Source organism: Lycium ferocissimum, chromosome 8 (genome assembly GCF_029784015.1).
Source record: "Lycium ferocissimum isolate CSIRO_LF1 chromosome 8, AGI_CSIRO_Lferr_CH_V1, whole genome shotgun sequence".
Lineage (NCBI taxonomy): Eukaryota > Viridiplantae > Streptophyta > Magnoliopsida > Solanales > Solanaceae > Lycium > Lycium ferocissimum.
Window position 1 is genome coordinate 27,211,324 of NC_081349.1, and position 20,475 is coordinate 27,231,798.

At 34.8% G+C, this 20,475-nt stretch overlaps 1 protein-coding gene across 3 annotated transcripts; it reads right to left on the reverse strand.

Annotated features, from left to right (window-relative positions):
• Nucleotides 1–9,316: 9,316 nt before the first annotated feature.
• On the reverse strand, nt 9,317–19,359 carry LOC132067770 (inorganic pyrophosphatase TTM2-like). Of its 3 annotated transcripts, none has more exons than XM_059461088.1 (12): nt 19,204–19,359; nt 15,961–16,326; nt 15,672–15,786; nt 14,718–14,913; nt 14,528–14,641; nt 14,243–14,416; nt 12,993–13,187; nt 12,476–12,598; nt 12,284–12,405; nt 10,175–10,289; nt 9,775–10,050; nt 9,317–9,602 (listed from the first exon to the last, which is right to left on the reverse strand). In XM_059461088.1, exons 2-12 carry the CDS (start codon nt 16,295–16,297, stop codon nt 9,378–9,380), a joined length of 1,992 nt encoding a protein of 663 aa, XP_059317071.1. In that variant the 5' UTR covers nt 16,298–16,326; nt 19,204–19,359; the 3' UTR covers nt 9,317–9,377. The 3 variants fall into 3 exon arrangements, with proteins under 3 accessions (XP_059317071.1, XP_059317073.1, XP_059317072.1); XM_059461090.1 differs by lacking the exon at nt 19,204–19,359 and adding an exon at nt 17,725–17,945; XM_059461089.1 differs by lacking the exon at nt 19,204–19,359 and adding an exon at nt 17,012–17,714.
• Nucleotides 19,360–20,475: the final 1,116 nt, after the last annotated feature.

Below are 20,475 nucleotides of genomic sequence, written 5' to 3' on the forward strand. Positions count from 1 at the left end.
TGATGTTAAAGAAACAATTTCAGAAGTAGCAATATCCAAAAAAAAAAAAAGATGCCTTGAACTAATTGATCTATAACTAATGATGCATTCGAGCTGCTATTCTGACATATTTTCAGGGGTTTTATTTGTTTGTGGGTTGTGAAACCTGTCTGTTACCTTATCCTTCAAATTTGATTTACTTGGGGTGACAAGCTCACTTGTTGCAGTTATCCTGTGTTTGTGTGATCGGAGTCGTCATTTCTGTTTAAGGACGGTTTGCTCTTTATTTTTAGTTTTCTTTACTCCGTAACTTTTAGTCATTTCTCTACTTGGCTTTACGGACGTGTTTTCTCATATTTGGATTTCGATATCCGAGCAAGAGATCAAGCAAATGGTTTGGCATGTTTCCTTGCTCAACTGTTCTTTAAGACCTCCGTTATCCATGCTGCCCAATGTTAAGACAGTGAGGCTTGGAGGTGTTAGAATTCATATGAATCTAACCAGGACCAATAAGTTCATGTCAATTCCTTTTGTTTATAAGCTGTATTCTTTCTACTACTTCATTATTAGCAAGAACTGCAGTATTTGTCAGAATCAATTTCGCATGTTCTAATAAATAAGCTATTAATCTTGTTGTTTCAATCTCATCTTTTGCTGGTAGTATAGGTGTAAGGACCCGTGGGCCCCCCCTGCCATGGACCGACTGATGGGCCCCCATGGAACAGGCATGACTTGTCATGACATACTCAGGTATTGTACGCAAGAGGGTGCATAGCCTCAATTGGTAGAGGGCGATTCCTTTGGGGAATGTAAAGGCAAGTGCAAGGTCGCGGAGTTCGAGAGCGTGGCCATTACAGTGCATCTCAGCCAGCTATGCACCCTCTTGCGTATATGCAGTGTCATGTTAAATCATGCCTGACTAAGTGAAAACCTGAAATCCTTACAATGGATGTTGCCTGCAAATTCTTTGGTGCTATGCAGAAAGTATTTATCTTGGGATCTTGGTGAGATTTATGTGTGCAGAAACTATTGATCCTTTTTATCTGTTGCAAGTTTTTAATAACACTTCGGTTGTTTTATTCTCTGTTATGTTGTAGTTTGATATATACCAGTGCAAAATTATTAATCTTCCATTAGCCAGCATTGCTATGCAACTTTATTTTTAGTTTTTTAATGTTTGGTATGGTACTTATTTGATCAATCATATGGAGTTCATCCTTTTTTCATGCTACAAGTACTATTTATTTTTGGTTAAATGATCTTTGCTATATTCAATAAGGTATTCAAAGCATTTGAACGTGTATTTGGTCATTCCTCAACTACAGCCAAAACTTAGACTACATTCTTGTACAACCGCAGTGGGAAAAAAAAACATCAATCAAATATCCTAGAAGTTGCAAGCATCATCCTGCTAACGGCAAAGTTGATATAGCTTTTGTTGTCCAGTGATAACCATGTGTTTTTATCTAGTGCATCAATTTCATATTTAGACAAGAATATTGAATCTGCAGATATGACAATTTAATTGACATACTAGAGGATGATCCGGTTAAATGACTCCTCTTAAGCCTTCAATGGAGAAAAAGTTTTTCAGTTCGGTGGATGACCCTATTATCGCATTAAGAATTAAAAAAAGGATAAAATGTCTAATTTTCTTCTGTTGTTGTTTCGATTAATCGACTGGTGAATCAACCTCCTTTGGATCGACCTCCTTCGTGGTCGATTATCAACCTTATCATCGACACTCAATCACTTTCCTGGTTGATTATCAACCTATTATCTATAAACGACCCTCCTTTTTGGTGTACTATAAACCACCTTCGTGGTGGATTATCAACCTATAGTCAATAAATCGACCTCCGCTTCGTGGTTGATCATCAACCTGCTATTAATAATAACCTCCTTCTTGGTCGTTTATTAGCCCATGATTGATAAGCAACCTCTTTCATGGTCGATTATCAACCTCATTCTTAGTGGGGAAAAAATTCATCTGTGTGAATGGTTAAGTAAGTAGGAACATCAACCTATGATCGACAATCGGCCTCTTTGGTTGATTAAGATTTCCTTAATCTCAAACTCAAGGGAAGACCAAAAAAGGAAAAACACTTGTAATAGTAAAGAAGACATCATATTAAAGTTACCCTTCCTGTGTAACAACAATTTCTTGTTCCATCAGTCATTATAAACAGTAATATACAGCAACCTGCATCTGGCAAAGCGGATGTACAGCTCGGAATCACGGTTTGGCGGAAGCGAAAACTTTGATCTAATATCATGTATTTGTTTAAAATTATCATTTAATATGTACTCCCTCTTGTCCCATAATTATTCGCGTGAACCCAATAATTTATGACTAAAATTGAGAACCCCCAAATTTCAAATCTTGAAACAGCCTCAGGACTCACTCGTGCATATTACAAAGCTAGCGATCAAAATTTGTGATATTATATTGACAAAATATATGTTTGTTTGCCATTCATTTGGTAAGTTAGAGCAATGTGTTAGTCTGTATACTTCTTCTTGGTTTTTTGCAAGAAGAAACGATTACTATCCTTGTAATATCGGTCAGAAATTGAACTATTGACCACAAAGGCAAATACTGGAAACTTGTTCTTGCTTTGCTTTTAAATTCTACTGGAATTATCAAGATCCTTTCAGCATTTGTGATTGAAAACACGGCGATTAATCAAGATTTATTGAAATTAAACCCGATCAAGTAAACTTGTTGATGAGGTACTAACAACACGTTTTTAGCTAGTGCGTCCAGTTGTTCCCTAAGCTACTCGAATTTGATATCAGTCTTCTAATGCAGTCCCAACAATTTTCAATTGTTAGATTCAACTAGGATCTTTTAAAAAATCATTTTGTTTGCTATAAACAAGCTCAATAAAACAAACAATGGCGTTCTTGAGAGTTTACAACAAACAAAATCAATCAAAATATCACAAATAAGCAATGAGCAGGAGGAAGTGGAAAATGAGGAGAAATTGTTGAAGAATGTATATGTTTGCACAATTTCTTAATGGGGTCGAAAATTAAATACCAGCCTTTCAAAAGAATATTCCACGTAGCTCTTGATCTTAATTAGTAGTACTAACTAATTCCGGATACAATTTTTTTTTTTGAGTTAACAAAGTACGTCAAACCTCTATATGACAACATCGTTGGATTCGAAATTTTTTGGCTGTTATAGAGCATAGTTGTTATTACACATATAACATCATTTGACATTTAAATAATAATTGGCTCTTATAGGCAAAAAAGATGCATAAAATCTAATTTTGTTGTTGACATTTATCAAAAAAACAACAAAATTATTTGTATTTTAAATCTCGAAATACACATAACCACTAACTAAACATTAAGGAAAGTTAATACAATTTCAATAAATTCATATTTGAATGTATAAAGTTTTAAGCTCTAAAGCATACATTTTAAATTTACTTGAAAATTAATTCTTTATGGAAGAAATTTATAATTGTAGCTTGTTTCACATATTTCAACCTCTTAGTGGTGATATAACAATTGAATTGACAAAGATTTGCGTCAAACTTTTCGGAAAACGGGTATCAATTATTTTCCCTTGAAGGAAATGTAAGAGTTGAGCAGATTAAATCTTCTATCAGTCAAGTAACAATAGGTTCGGGTTCTTCATCGAGCACTTTCATTGTATCCAAATTAAATATTTGATCGAGAATAGCTATACTTATTATTGGATTTATGCGATATTCTAGTTGTTATATGGGTATTTCTGAAAAGTTATCTTGTTATGGGATTAGTAAGATTTAACATTATGAATCTTGTTATAAAGTTAGTCGTTGCTGTTATAGATAAAATGTGTTATACAAAAGTAAAATATAACATAAAAAATCGGTTCCAAAAAATCTTAGCAGTTATAGAAAGGTGATGTTATACGTAGATATTTGTTATATGAGGTCCTAGCGTAAGTGTATAATTTTGGAAAGTGTTGGTTATGCATTATACTAGATATTTAAAATTCATTTCTACTCAACGATGTAGTGATTGGATAACGTTTTCCCCATTTTAAAGCGTACATCAACAAAAATCACTACTTTCACTGGGATCGAAAAAGTCACTTAGCGCTTTTTTTTTTTTTTTTTTGATAAAAAAAAGAGTCCTGTAAAATCAGAAAGAATTAACCTTGCTTTTCCATATTTGCCCCTATTAAGTGTTATATGATCAACTCCCAATGCCTATTTATTAGGGTAGTTTAGTCAAATTACCTATTTTTGTCTAGGAGTTAGTATTTTCTTAAGGAGTGTGTAAATTGCTAAGTGAATCTTTTTTTTATCGGTTAGTAAATTCCATGTAATATAATCACAATCAAATTAAGTGTACTTACCACTTAACCGACCAAACAAACTTACTTCCAGTATTAGCAATCTCTTTAATTACCATATTATAGAATTTAGCATGTTAATTTAACGGTATAATTTCTTAGTACATAGTTAGCAATAACCAATTGCACCTTTACTAGAAAATGAAAATTCCCATAGTCTTGTTTTTACTAAATTAACCACACAGGAAAATTTTCAAACTTAAACGTTATCTCACATACGTACGTTCAAGGAATTAATTTCCACATACATTGATATGATAAAAAACAAAAATATATTGTAAACCATAGATAGAAAAGAATTAAAATCATCCGAAATTCAAAAATTTCTTTTTGATTACCCCCCTTAACTCTTAAGATTTCACTCAAATTTCAATGTGTATAGTCCTTCCCCAAAAAAAAAAAAAATATTCTCAAAACCTTTTAGTTACTTCACCATTAGTAAAACTCAATTCCCATAGTCTTGTTTTTACTAAATTAACTGCAAAGGAAATTTTTTGAACTTACACGTTATCTCACATACGTACATTGAAGGAATTAATTTCCTTTACATTGAAATATGATTAAAAAAAAAAAAAAATTACTATTAAAACATAGATATAAAATAAATTAACATCATCCGAAATTAAAGATTTTCTTTTTGAGTACCCCACCTAAGATTTCACTAAATTTTCAATGTATATAGTCCTTCCCCAGAAAAGAAATATTTCTCAAATTACTTCACGGCTTCACCATTAGTTAAACTCTTGCACTTCTCCATGCACTTATATTCATGCACAACAGTCTATATATAACCCCACGTAGAACCCCATCTATTCTTCAAATGAAAAAACGCATACGTAAACACTAGAAGAATTTCAGGAAAACATTCTCAATGGCTTATTCGACTAATTCTAAAACCCTACATTTTTGCTCATGGAAATTCACGTGCTTGATTCTTACACTATCTCTTGTTCTTGGCTATGCTTCAGCAGTGAGATCAATGGCCACGACAACAACGACGAATACGAAAAAGGAAGCTTCTGGAATGTTCTCAGAACCTTTGAAACATTACAGTGAGAAGAAAGAATTTAACAAGAGTGATTGGTTCCATATGCTACCAAAAGGAGTTCCTATTCCTCCTTCTGCACCATCAGATAGACACAATTATGTGAACTTTTATCCTTAAAAGTGAAATGCATTATAAGAATTATGTTATTATAGTTTGATTTGGAGGAGATTTCATATGGTATATATAATATTATTATGGATTGGTTGAAGAGCCTGTGTGATTTATATATAGTTATTGAACAAATTAAGGAGTTCATTGATCTTTGATACTTACAGTTTGTGTTGAGTTTATATGCATATGAAATTCAATTAATTATAAAGAAACTGTTTTAGTTATTTGTTTTCCCCTTGATTTCTTTTTTTGTAATGTAATAGATATTGTTGTGACACTGGCCTCATTAGTATATGGATTTGCTAGTATATAATAATTCAAAGAAATTTTAAAAAGTTTAATTACCAAGTGCAAATACCAAACATTTCAGAAAAAAAATTAAAATTGTGGGGGCGAATTACAAAGTTGAATAGTACATCAAGGGATATTAAGTGGAGGCGCTAGACATTTACCTCAGAATCCATCAATTTTACCTTTTCTTTTTGTCTATTATTAATTTGAGTAAATTTGCAAACTTGTTCAAACTGAGATAGTAATTGTATTCATTTAAACAAATTAAAGGAGAGAAACCTATGATTATGTTCTTTGTGGGCAAATCAATATAGCCTAATTAAGATGTTTAGGCCCGTGGGTGCAATAAATATTTCCCGTTAAGTTATTTAATGAAGTAATAATATACATTAATTAACTAAATAATAGTTTTGTATATTCAGACACATATCATGTATCCACTTGTTTAATGTAAACACCTAATACAGGTAAGTTTTTACCTATAGGTGTTAGGAGGAAAACGAAAGAGTTAAGGGAAGAAATTTTTGGCTGGCAATAAATATTTTTGCTAAATATAGCTTGTACCTCTTAAGATTTACTATCAAAATACAAACGAGAGCTAGTAATTAAACACCTAAGACTTTGGGCTAGTCTCACTACTGGGAATGTTAAGATCACTCACCTTATCCATAAAGAAAGAAGGCATATATGATATATACCACCCTTTTTTTACGATATTGTCACTTCGCTTAAACTATAGCTTCAAGTTAGTATTGATGCAAGAACATACCATTAAAAATATGAATCTTTACGCGTAAGAATGAATATATGATTAATTCAAATATATTAACCCAAAAAAAGTTGACCATGCAGGAAGTGACTAATGAACGGGATGTTTTAGCTTGTGCTAAGCTGAAACCTTCCTTCAATAAATCCATATAAAAGCAAAACACCCCTAAACAAAATTTAAATGGAGGCTAACCATTGAGCCCGCTATGGCCTCGCGAGGCAGCACCCACCCCAAAATGAAAATAAAATTATAATCACAAAATTAAAGCAAATTACATGCTACAACAAGTAACAATGACCTTATGGTGTAAAAAATTACAATTTCGAATACTAGTTGAGCTCTTTGAAAATTATGTGTGTTGTATTGTACATCATATTACAAAAAGGTGCAAATTTTGATGGAGATGCAGAAACAAAAAATTGCGCAGATTTCCCTTCTTTTGGGGTGGTCTTTAAATATTATCACCTCATATTTGTGGTCTTTAAGTTTGCCACCCGACACATTGTTCGCGAAAAGGGCACATGCGCGAGTTACGGGGTTCGAACCCCCGTGAGCATAAATTAAAAATAAAAAAAAATAAAAAAAAGCCCAAGACAAGGCTTAGGTCGCGTGTATGCGGGATCCGGCATACACTTATTAAGGAATAACCAAAGTTATGCCGAAGCCGGCATACTTATGCCTTATGGGCAAACTTTTCGTTAAACCTTAACTAAAAGTACGCCCACATAGTGCAACTTTTCTTTAAGACAAAGTTTAGTTATGCCTTATGCCTTATGAGGCATACACAGTTATGCCTTATAAGGCAGACTTTTAGTTAAGATAACTAAAAGTATGCCCTTTTCACGGGCTTTCTTAAGGCATAAAATTTCCCTTATAAGGGCGGAATTTATAGTTATGCGATCCGGCATAACTGGTTATTCCTTAAAAGTATGCGAGTCGACGTACACGCGACCCAAGCCTTGCTTTGTGAAATTTTTTTTTTAATTTAGTGAAGCTTGGTACCCAGGTCATTCAAAAGAAAGGAAGTTTCAAGTATCTTCGGTCTATTTTACAAGAAAATGGGGATATTGACGATGATGTCACACATCGTATTAGTGCAGGATGGTTGAAATGGAGGCTCGCTTCCGAGATGTGCGTGTGACAAAAGTGCCACCAAAACTTAAGGGCAAGTTCTACAAGGTGGTGGTTAGGCCCGGCCTTTTCTTGCTTCATAAGCACTTGTTTAATAAGTTTTGGCGAGTGTTAGCCGATCGAAACTCTCGCGTCTTTCTAGATGAAAGTCACGGAAATGAGAATCTTTTTTGGATGTGTGGGCCTCTTTTTTGTGTCTGTCTGGAGAGATAGGATCGGGAATGGGACATCGGGGATAAGGTGGGAGTGGCATCGGTGGAGGACAAGGTGCGGGAAGCGTTTTTAGGTTGAGATGGTTTGGGCATGTGAAGAGGAGAGATATCTTTGCCTTCGGTGCGGAGCGTGAGAGGGTTAGCTTTGGACGGTTTTAGGAGAGGTAGAGGAAGGCACAGCGAAGAAATATTGGGAGGTGATTAGGCGGGGACTTTAGGCGTTGTTTATTTTGATTTTGAATAGTATTATGAATGGACACTGACCTTAGATAGGAGGTTGTGGAGGGCTCTTTGTTGAATCTAGGGTAGAAGGCTAGTAAGTAGTCTTGACTTTTAAATCGCACTAGTAGGCGTTGTTTTTGCTCACTTTTTATTGCCCTATGTTTCTTTTTACGTGTTGGGTCTTGTCTCTCATGCGTTTTTATCATGACTTCTTTGCCACCTTATTTTTCGTTTTTGCATTGCTTTGATTTGCCTATCGGTATCGACTTTTCTCCCCTTGTTGTCTTGATTTTTGGTATTGTCTTGTTAAGAATCTTTCGAATTTTTATGTAATCTTATGTGTTATTGGTGTTGTTTTGTGGATAATATTTTGTTTTGGTTATAGTACAATTAACCCTTCCTCTCACCCCATACTTTGTGAGATTCAACTGGGTATGTTGTTGTTGTTGTTGTTGTTGTTGTTTATGTCTGAATGGGGATTCGAACCCAGAACCTCATGATTTCTACGCGAAGCTCAAGATAAACGCGATTAGTTCCAACAATTAAAGACCAACATTTTGAGGGACAAAAACTAAAGACCATCCCAAAGGAAGGACAATCCTGCGAATTGCCCATGCAGAAATTAGAATAAGGCCCAAAAAATGTTTCCTCATGAGCTAGACAGCCCAAAGGAGAAGGCTTTCAATTTCTTTTTCATTCCACTTCTTGGTTCCCAAACAAGAAGTCAGAAATGCATATAAGGAGTTGGAAGAAGCTTCTCAGCCACAGGAACGAATCCGGCAAAAATGGAATGAGTTCGCAATTAACACCACAAGAAAGCCACCACCCTCGCCCTTTAGAAATAGGGAAGCAACAAAATGTATTCAAAAAGGACGCCGGAGGCCTCAAACTCATCCGGAGTTGGAGAATGACAAAAAGCATCAGCAAAGGGCATCTTGATCTTGTACCTTAAGGTCAATTTCTAATTAACTTCTAAAGTTACTATTGAAGAGAAAATTTTAATCAAAAGAACCCCACAAGTATGCAAAACTTGCTGACTCATCCCCTTCTTTAACAAAACTCACTGGCAACATAGAAAGGCATTAATCTGCCTTTTTCTTGCCCCAAACACAGATCAGCCTGATCCATGAAACACTGGTCCATTCCGATTGAAGGGTACTGCATAGTCAAAATACTAGCATGGGGCTGATGAACTTCAAGAAAAGAAAAGTATAAAGGAGCAATGATGCATAGGTTTTACATTAGGAAGACGAATCAGTTTCGGTTTTGTAGGCTCTTAAATAGAAAGAACCCCAATCCACCAACTACTAAGGTTACAGTGAGAGGTACTTTGATCGAATCAATATCAATATCACGAATATCTCTTCTCTTGCCTGTTCTTGCTTGCCGTGATTGTTCTCCCAGTCTGTCGCGGAGAAGATTGCTAAGACTGTCCAACTGATGCATAATTTGGCGTTGTCCACGTGAAACATTGGATAGCTGTGTATCACAAACCGAATATAAGAAAACCTCAGATACTTCAGTAAGATAGTTAGTGCAAAGGTAATAATAACTTAGTTATCTTCTGATATTCACAGGTTCCATCATCATAGTAAAAGAAGATGATGATTAATCATAGGTTTGCATGACAAAAGCCTAGTGAAAAATGTACCTCTTCCATCAGAGTAGACTCCTTTGGGATTAGAGAAGAGGAGGATGACGAATTTGGCATGATGGATCCTGTCAAGGAACCATTTTCTAAACCAGATATGAAGTAAGAAGTTGGGCCGGATCCATTACAAGCTTCAGCTTGCAAAGCCAGACTTTGTGTGCTCGGAGAAGCTCTTTTGCTGCTTAACTTGGAATTAAGTTCTTCCATTCTAGATGTGAAGTCATCCATCCGATCATTCAAGGTAGAAATCTGCTCCGATAAATGTGTAACAGCTCCCTTATGAAAGAAGGACAACAGACAGGAAGGGTAAATCTCTGGAAGTGTCATGAAAGACGTGATGCACACCAAGAAAGCAATAGTAGTATAGTGAAAAGATGTTCATTGTTGCTAAATACAAAACCTGGTTTGCTAATGTTGCTGCTGAATCAGTGTTTCTGTCATCAAACCTCTGACTATCAGTATCAATCTTGGATAGATTTTTCTCTCTGTGATTTGCGTACGAATGGGACAAACCCCTGCCAAAAAAAAAAAAAAAAAAAAAAAAAAGAACAAAAAGAAAAAACCGATCAAGAACAGATCAATTTGACATCAAAACTTTTCCTGGACAAGATAGAATCTCATCCGCTTCTGCTGGGGCTCCCACCCATCTCCACACCACCATCAAGGGGTTTGTGCCAATAAGGATGGAGATCCATGCAAGTTTCTGAAAAACTTCACATTTAAATTTAATGTTCTTTAAATTCCTGTCTTGGACATATCCAAATATGCCAAAGTCTACACAACTCAACCATTCCGTAGCATCCAATGGTATGCCCTTGCATATTTTACCTAAACTTTAACATACTTAACAATGCAACGAAGGGGCCGCTTCTGCTGGGGCTCCCACCCATCTCCACACCACCATCAAGGGGTTTGTGCCAATAAGGATGGAGATCCATGCAAGTTTCTGAAAAACTTCACATTTAAATTTAATGTTCTTTAAATTCCTGTCTTGGACATATCCAAATATGCCAAAGTCTACACAACTCAACCATTCCGTAGCATCCAATGGTATGCCCTTGCATATTTTACCTAAACTTTAACATACTTAACAATGCAACGAAGGGGCCGCTTCTGCTGGGGCTCCCACCCATCTCCACACCACCATCAAGGGGTTTGTGCCAATAAGGATGGAGATCCATGCAAGTTTCTGAAAAACTTCCCATTTAAATTTAATGTTCCGCTTCTGCTGGGGCTCCCACCACCACCATCAAGGGGTTTGTGCCAATAAGGATGGAGATCCATGCAAGTTTCTGAAAAACTTCCCATTTAAATTTAATGTTCTTTAAATTCCTGTCTTGGACATATCCAAATATGCCAAAGTCTACACAACTCAACCATTCCATAGCATCCAATGGTATGCCCTTGCATATTTTACCTAAACTTTAACATACTTAACAATGCAACGAAGGGGCCGCTTCTGCTGGGGCTCCCACAAAAAAAAAAAAAAAAGAACCATCTCCACACCACCATCAAAGGGGTTTGTGCCAATAAGGATGGAGATCCATGCAAGTTTCTGAAAAACTTCACATTTAAATTTAATGTTCTTTAAATTCCTGTCTTGGACATATCCAAATATGCCAAAGTCTACACAACTCAACCATTCCGTAGCATCCAATGGTATGCCCTTGCATATTTTACCTAAACTTTAACATACTTAACAATGCAACGAAGGGCCGCTTCTGCTGGGGCTCCCACCCATCTCCACACCACCATCAAGGGGTTTGTGCCAATAAGGATGGAGATCCATGCAAGTTTCTGAAAAACTTCCCATTTAAATTTAATGTTCCGCTTCTGCTGGGGCTCCCACCCATCTCCACACCACCATCAAGGGGTTTGTGCCAATAAGGATGGAGATCCATGCAAGTTTCTGAAAAACTTCCCATTTAAATTTAATGTTCTTTAAATTCCTGTCTTGGACATATCCAAATATGCCAAAGTCTACACAACTCAACCATTCCGTAGCATCCAATGGTATGCCCTTGCATATTTTACCTAAACTTTAACATACTTAACAATGCAACGAAGGGGGGGAAAAAAAGGCATGCAGTTGCTAATGACTAAGAAAATGCTGAATCTGCTCATCTGTTCAGTATAAGGATATGGTTTCTCAGCAAGACACCCAGCCAAGTCAGAGAAGTTCCTTGAATATAGAATGCCAAGAATGACTTGCTTATGTACAAACCAATAAGGAGTTGAATACCTAATCAAACAAGTTAAAATTGGGAGCCGATCTATTCAATCTACACATCAAACAGAATGACACATAGGCGCATATACACATAAGCTAAGCAGCCTTCTATTAAAGCCACTGAGCCACAAGCAATTATTGGCATGGGCGAGATATTTTTCAGCTTATTGATGAAATCCGTCGTTTGACCCCCCCCCCCCCCCCCCTCTTTTTTTTTCTGTGACAAGCCATTATTCAATGCACGACTAGTTGATAGGGAAAAAATGGATAGGCAAGTACCTTCTTAAATTCTTATTTCTCCATGCTACTCTATCTGCTGAGGCTCGAGAGAGAGCTTCTTTTGGGCTGGAGACAAGATCTTCATCTAAGCTAAGCTTTGTTTTCAAATCATCTGGTAGTGCCTGCGATATATCTACTAAGTGGCAGAAAGCCATGACAAAACGTTATGAAAAGCTATGGAAGCTAGCATACCATTACTTCATTCACAAGCTTCTCTAGCTGTATTTGCTCAATATATGTACGCGGAGTGTATGAACCCTCCAGTCCCAGCTTATCAGCAACAGATTTTACAATAAGGCGATCTCTTCCTTGTACCTTGGCAAAGTTGAGAAAATCTAGCATATTAGAAGTTTAAAACAATATTCCTACCTGATCCTAAGAGACAACTAGTCAATCTGAATTATTAAAGATCAACAAGGAGATCAATCCTCAACTAATGTAGTGGACATCAAAGTCTTGAAATAACACACCCCTTCCTTGTCAGTTATATTCTCTGTAATTGATAATTAAAAGATCAGAAGCTACAAATTGAATGACTTTACTCTTCTTCAAGATAAAAAGAGAAAAATAAATACTCACAACGGCCTTTGCAAATTAGCAGGGATTAGTTTCTAGCTTGGCGTCATTTCCAACAGAGAGTTAACAAAAATGACAAGATTTAGCATGTATCTATCTTAGCAAGGAGGAGAGAGTAAAACAAGTCTACTACCTGAACATAATGCCGGTTCAGTTGTTCTAGCCAATCAATTTTCACGCAGACCTTTTCATCAGAAAATACGTGACTACTTCTTTTGAGTATTGCTGCAATTGTGTATCCCAAAGCCATCAATCCACCAAGAAGCTTCACACTAACTTCAAAACTGATTCTCGGAGATATGACAAATGGTGAATCAGTGACCCACTCCTACAATTCAAAACCACTTTAAGTTGTCACCATCAAAACTTCAGTAGATCAGCTTTTTACATGTACAAATAATTCCTGGCAAATTAGTTGGTCAAGAAAAGCTGATATGCCCAAGCACCACTAGATGATAAAATAAAATAAATAAATAACCATGGAGTAGAAACTACTAAGATTGACCACTACATCCTCGAGTCTCTCAATAAAAAATATAATCCCAACAAAGAACACAAAACTCTTTCCATGTGGGACAGAAACATTTCAACATTTTACAATGTTCCTAATAGGAGAGCAGGCAGGGTAATTTTATTTTATGATCTCTACAATTATCAGCTTCTTCTATTGATTTGTAAACTTCTAGAAAACCTCAATTTATTTTAGTTGTAAAAAGGCAAAAAAGATAGTGAAACGGAAGATATTCCTCCGGTTGGTAATTCTTGCTTGAAGGTCGTACAATTGGTTCAAACTTCATACTCATGAGACGCTTTATCTATTTTATTAGAAGGTTGTAACATAAAATGTATTGTTGAAAAATTGTGCCTATCGATCCCATAGTATTGGATTCTTGTATTGACATACAACAGATGCAACATAGAAAGAGCAAGGAAGTCTTTGACACTCTTTTCCTTTTGAAGTTATTTGGCCAAATGACACTAAAGTGCTAGGTCATTGACATCACCTATAGGAAACATAAGGTTAAGAATGCAAAAAAATGATCCTTACACCACCTGAGAGTGAGTTGTAATATGGCCAATTTCCTACAAGAAACAGAGTTATTGTAACTTGAAATTTCCTTAGCCCCTGCTACTATTTCAAGATAAAAAATGCAGGTAACAGGATAGGAAAATGTTGTTTCCCAAAAGCTTGAACATTTTTCAAGTGTTTCAGGAAAATGTATAGTACTACGCACACGACTATTGAATATTTAATTAGGAAATAACAGAGTGCCATCGGTAGGCTACACAGTAAAGCCAAAATGGCCTAGCAAACAGAGGTACTTTTTAACAGTTGGCCATTATTTTCTCAAAAGTACTGATCAATATAACAAAGAGACAAACCTCAAACATGAGACTGTATTTTCCATCTTTATTTCTCATCCTCAGATATGATTGGCATGTCTCTGGATCTTCACCAGGTGGCAGAAGGTATATGTCGTAAGTTTGCTCCGTACTTTCAGTGTGTTCTTCAGATAAGGCAGACTTGATTAGATCGACTTCCACATTCCTAGAAGACTAAAGGTACAAGCAAATAGATAAGCCTCTTTATCTCTTTTGTATTTTTGATGATTTTAATCAAATCATTTGTCTGAAATTAGAAGTGGTATGAACTTTTACTATCCTTACCTTAAGAATGTATGTAGGACTCTGAAATCCAGTAAACGGATTAAATTTGTTGATAATTTTTATATGTGCAGTCTTGAGATCAGGTTCAATAAAAGCCTTGTACATTGGATAAACCTGCACAAGACATCGTCGTTAGACAGTGAGGAAAGAGAGCTTCAGGTATGTTTTAGCCAAAAATTATAGAGGAAACCGTTTCAGATATTTGATGGATTATCTCTGAGGGTTCCTGCCCAGCACGTTGTATATCCCGTAAAACCCTTTTTACAAGATCAAAGTGAACTCCACCTGTCACAGATACACGAAGATCCAGCGAAGGCCGCAACTTTTCACTCAACGCATAGATACCTTCAATAATCAAAATGCGGGAGGTTGGTACTTCAAGAGTCCTGCAGTAAACTTAATGTTGTAAGTTCAGATCATATACTATTATGCAACACATCTTAGATAATTGAGAAGCAATTAGGAGTCCAGGGAACAAACATCTCCTGAGTAGACCACAGAAAAAAAAAAAAAAGCAAGCAAAATGAAACTAGTATAGCATAAACTTTTAAATTTTCTTTGTAACAGTGGTGTCCAAACCAACTCGCGTACACCTCGACTATTCCACCAGGTACCTTCTACCTCCCACCAGCACATGTATTGGGTAACCCTGTCCACCAAGCTTAGGCATAGGCAGATGGGAAAAACACATCTAGTGTTTTTGTCTCTGCTGGAATTTGAACTCTGGTCTTCAAGATTTGCAGACCACTAAGCTATATATACCTTTAGGTCTAGAATACCATAAAGTAAACTGATACAAACACGAACAAGTCATGAGGTTCCACATTTAGTGACATGGACTTAATTGTATCAAATTAGGTATGCCAATTTTACAGTTAATTTTCGGTTTGAATCAGAGCAACGAAGAGCCTAGGTAGCATTGCTCCAGAGATGTCATAAATCATTTTTTCTTCATGTAATAGAACCCAAAATTATAAAAGGCCCAAGGTCTGGAGGTAGTTTCCATTTAAGCATTCAAACATAATATTTCTGAAGCAAACAGGTAAACTAACTTGCAGTGGTTTCGAATAGCAGCTTGTATGGAGAATGAAACATGCACATAAAAGTATAGAATATTACATGAATAGGAAGCAAGGAGCTGAACCTGAATCCTACGCGAGAGCTAGATTTGAAATCATATATTGGAACCTCAGCCGGCTTCCCGGCCTTTAGATCACTGATGTTTTTCAGCAATGTATCATAGTCTGTAAGTCGTGGATCTGTTTCAAAAGAAAAATTAGACCTGTTAAAGTACAAATCATATACTCTTAAGTTATTCCAGAAGTACTAATGACACCAATATCAAGGTAAATCAATAAAAAAGAACGGAATGCAAGTGAAATTGCCCTTTTGTTAACATCAACAGAAATATGAAAAGAGGTATTCATTCTTACCATCGAAGTTTCCATCAACTATTCGACTAGCATCATTGTAATTATCCATTGAGATAACTGCAACACTTGGCATGAAGCTAAGTATTTTCTCAGTAAATATAGTCTTTCCTGCTCCGGAGGGACCAGCAACACCAATTATTATCAATCCTTCATTCTTTGAAACCAACAATTGGCATGCACGGATTACAACAAAGAAGCCTTTCTCAAATGACAAGTTATCAGGTATCGAGACGATTTCATATCGATCACAGTTCTTTCTCTTGACTAGTCGAACCTGGTCCTTTAAGAGACCAGCTCTCCGATTAGCTGATTCAGCATTACTAGTATCTTTAGCCATTTAGATCCAACAGGACAGTGAATTATCCTCTGAAATTACAAAATAACCCATATAAATATCAGAATGAGAATATAAAAGATCCAGTGTACAAAGATATTCCAAAATGATGTGATTCACAATAAGAAGGTCTATGCCATAAAAGGTTAAACTTCCCTCTGCATACACCGCCAAAAGCATTACGAACTAGGCTAATATTGTTACTAATCAGTTCAGACTCAAAAACTTTAATGTTGTCGGTGTATCCAGTGTACAAAGACATTCCAAAATGATGCAATTCACAATAAGAAGGTATATACCATAAAAGGCTAAACTTCCCTCTGCATACACCGCCAAAAGAGTTACAAACTAGGCTGATGCAATTCGGTGAATCCAGTGTACAAAGACATTCCAAAATGATGCAATTCACAATAAGAAGGTATATGCCATAAAAGGTTAAACTTCCCTCTGCATACACCGCCAAAAGCGTTACGAACTAGGCTGATATTGTCACTAATCAGTTCAGACTCAAAAACTTTAATATTGTCCTACAGCTTTTCTGCTTATGCAACCACATATCTGATTCACTTGGATGCAATTATCAAGGAACAAAACACATAAGTTTTCCTGAAAACTCTGGTACCAACCAAGCTTAGAACTAGTTTAACTAAAGACAAATAGAAACTTAGGCATTACAAAATCAACAATAGAATCAGTTTGAATTTTAGATTCACTAACATTAAATCGAAAATTCAAGTTCCTCGGAGTTATCGAACGCCCTATAATCTTTTCAGCCATAACCTAATAAACACAACAACAAGCATCTCACAGAACAGATCTCCAGCCATCAGCATTTATTAAAATTGAATAAAAGAGGTATCTTTAATCAAACCAGAATTCACAAACAACTGATATTAAATGTGCAACAGCAAACTATAATCGTCATCTAATTACACAATTTCCGATTTTCCTCTTTGCAATTAACACATCGAAACTAAGAAATTCAACCCCACTTAACGAAATCAAGAAAGAGAAACAAGAAATACCAAGAACGCCAAAATCCTCAGAAAACAGCACTAAAACGTTCTTTTCGAAGACCCTTTAAGACTCAATAGCAAAAAATGGTACTACAAAACAATATAACCGACTTTTAACCGACTTTAGCATTTAAGCAAAAAAATAGAAAAGGGAAAAACCCCACAAGATATTTATGATATAAAATTAAATTATCAGATTAAATCCAATGTAAAAGTACAGATATCCAGCCAACAACATTTATTAAAATTGAATAAAAGAGGCATCTTTAAACAAACAAGAATTCACAGAAAACTGATATTAACAAAAATGCAAATTTCCCTTTTTTCCTCTTTGCAATTAACACATTGCAACTAATAAAAACAATATCAGAAACATCACTAGATAGCAAAAAGGAGAAGAAAAAAAAAACTCACTTAACAAAACAAAGAATACCCAAAAAGGGTTCTTTCTGAAGACCCTTTTAGATTCAATAGCAAAAAATGGCACTACAAAACAAGAAAACATATTTCAGCATTTCAAGCAAACAAACACAAGTAAAAACAAGAAAATAAAATGGGAAGCAAGAATATAGAAAAGGGAAAAAACCCCACAAGATATTTATGATAATAACACTAAATTCCTCAGTAAAAAACACCAAAAAAAAGGTTCTTTTTCAAGACCTTTTTAGATTAAATAGCAAAAAATAGTTAAAAAAACAAGAGAACAGCCTTTAGCACTTCAAGCAAAAAAAACATAATATAAACCAAGAAAATACAATGGGAAGCAAAATAATAGAAAATGAAAAAACCCCACAAGATATTTAAGATTAAAAAATAATATCAGATTAAATTCAATGTAGCCACCAACATTTATTAAAATTGAATAAAAGAGGTATCTTTAAACAAACAAGAAGTCACAGAAAACTGATATTAAAAAGTGCAAATTAACACATTGCAACAAAGAAATTCAATCCCAAGAACATTAGTAGACAGCAAAAAGAAAGAAAAACAAAGAATATCCACATAAGAACACTAAATTCCTCATAAAACAACACTAAAAACACTTTCTTTTTTAAGACCCTTTTAGATTCAATAGCAAAAAATGGTAATACAAAACAACAAAACATATTTCAGCATTTCAAGCAAACAACCACAAGTAAAAACAAGAAAATACAAGGAAAGCAAAAAAAAAAAAAAAAAAATAGAAAAGGGGAAAACCCCACAAGATATTTAAGATAATAGCTCTAAATTCCTCAGAAAAAAAACACCAAAAAAATGTTCTTTTTCAAGACCCTTTTAGATTAAATAGCAAAAAATGGTTAAAAAAAAAAAAACTTTTTGGACACCCTTCAAGATTCAATAGCAAAAAATGGTACTATAAAACAAGAAAACCAACTTCAGCATTTCAAGCAAACAAACACAAGTAAAACCAGGAAAATACTATGGGAAGCACCAAAAAAAAAAAAAAAAAGGAAAAGAGAAAAACCCCACAAGATATTTATAATTAAAAAAAAATTATCAGATTAAAAATCCAATGTAGAAGTACAGATATCCAGCAACCAAAATTTATTAAAATTGAAGAAAAGATATATCTTTAATCAAACAAGAAAACTGATATTAAAATGTGCAAAATTTAAAGAAATTCAATACCAAGAACATTAGTAAACAGCAAAAAGAAAGAGAAACAAAGAATACCCACATAAGAATACTAAATTCCTCATAAAACAGCACCAAAAAACAAGAAAACCAACTTCAGCATTTCAAGCAAAAAAGCATAATATAAACCAAGAAAATACAATGGGAAGCAAGAAAATAGAAAATGAAAAAACCCCACAAGATATTTAAGATTAAAAATTATAAATATACATTAAATTAAATCCAATGTAGAAGTTGGAAGAGCAAGAAAACACTAACCTATGCTACAGTGGGGTTTACTGCAAGTAAAGTGTAGAAACTTTTGGCCCTTTCTTTCTTCTGCAAAGGCAATGGGCTCAATTTATATATGTTTCTTTAATTTTTTTTTTATTATTATTTTTTTATGAGATATTTTTGGTGAATTTTTCCAGAAGATTTGGGGAAGTGGGAATTGTGGAGATTTTGCCACGGCACTGAAATTGGAAAGAAATCTATAGGGCAGAGTCCAGAGTATTTATTGAACCTAAAAAATAATATTTCTTCTGGTTTATAATAAGTGGCTACTGAGAATTTTCAAAATAAGTGTCTACTTGCATAATCAATAAAAGAATGAACCCTGGGTATGGGAATATCTTTGGTAGGGAGCATTTTTTTCCTAATGGGGCCCTAAGGTGCAAGAATTCGAATATAGTCGGGCTCCACTATGAATACGGGACACCGGATGAGAAACCAAAAAAATAATAGTAAGAGACTAATTTTCAAATTGACCCTTATTTGAATAAGTGAATCTTTATGTAATCAAGAGATTATATTAATTAGGTTGTGTTTAATTAAGCGTAGTTTAGTTAAAATACCTATTTTTTAGGAATCTGTGTTTTCTTAAGGAGTGTGCTAAATTTGGAATTGAAGGGAGTAAATAAAAAGATTAAGGTTCGTTGGTTTGAAAATAAGTTATGTTGGGATTAGTTATGTTGAATTACTTATACTGGAATTAGTTATACTGAGATTAGTTATGTTGGGATTAGTTATCCTGATATTATTTCTTATTGATTGTTTGGTTTTTTGTATTAAAAGTAACATGCATTGCACAATTTCTGAGAAAAAGTTGTTGTTTACAAAAATACCCTCCACCTTATTTAGTAGATAAGAAGTTTGAGGGACCTCATGGCTATAATTGTTATTCCACCCTCTGTCAGGATGACTTATCCTGATACTATTTTTAATCCTGGGGTAACTTAACCCAGGATTATTAACCAAACAAAGGATAATATTGTGATACTAAATTTTTATCCCAAAACTATTTTTCCTAATTCATCATACCAAACGACCCCTAAATTTGCACTTATTTTGAACCAGAGAAAAATAAGAGTTAAGCGTTGAGAGTTACTACTATTATTATTAATTATTACTAATTTGTAATTAGAGATAATAGCGTTTTTGTACCTTAGTCATTGCTAAAAATATTTGTTTTTCCTTTAAGTAGGAAATATGTTGCATTTGAACTGCTTTTAGAGTTATATTATTGTCAAATATAGATCTTCATAAAAAATC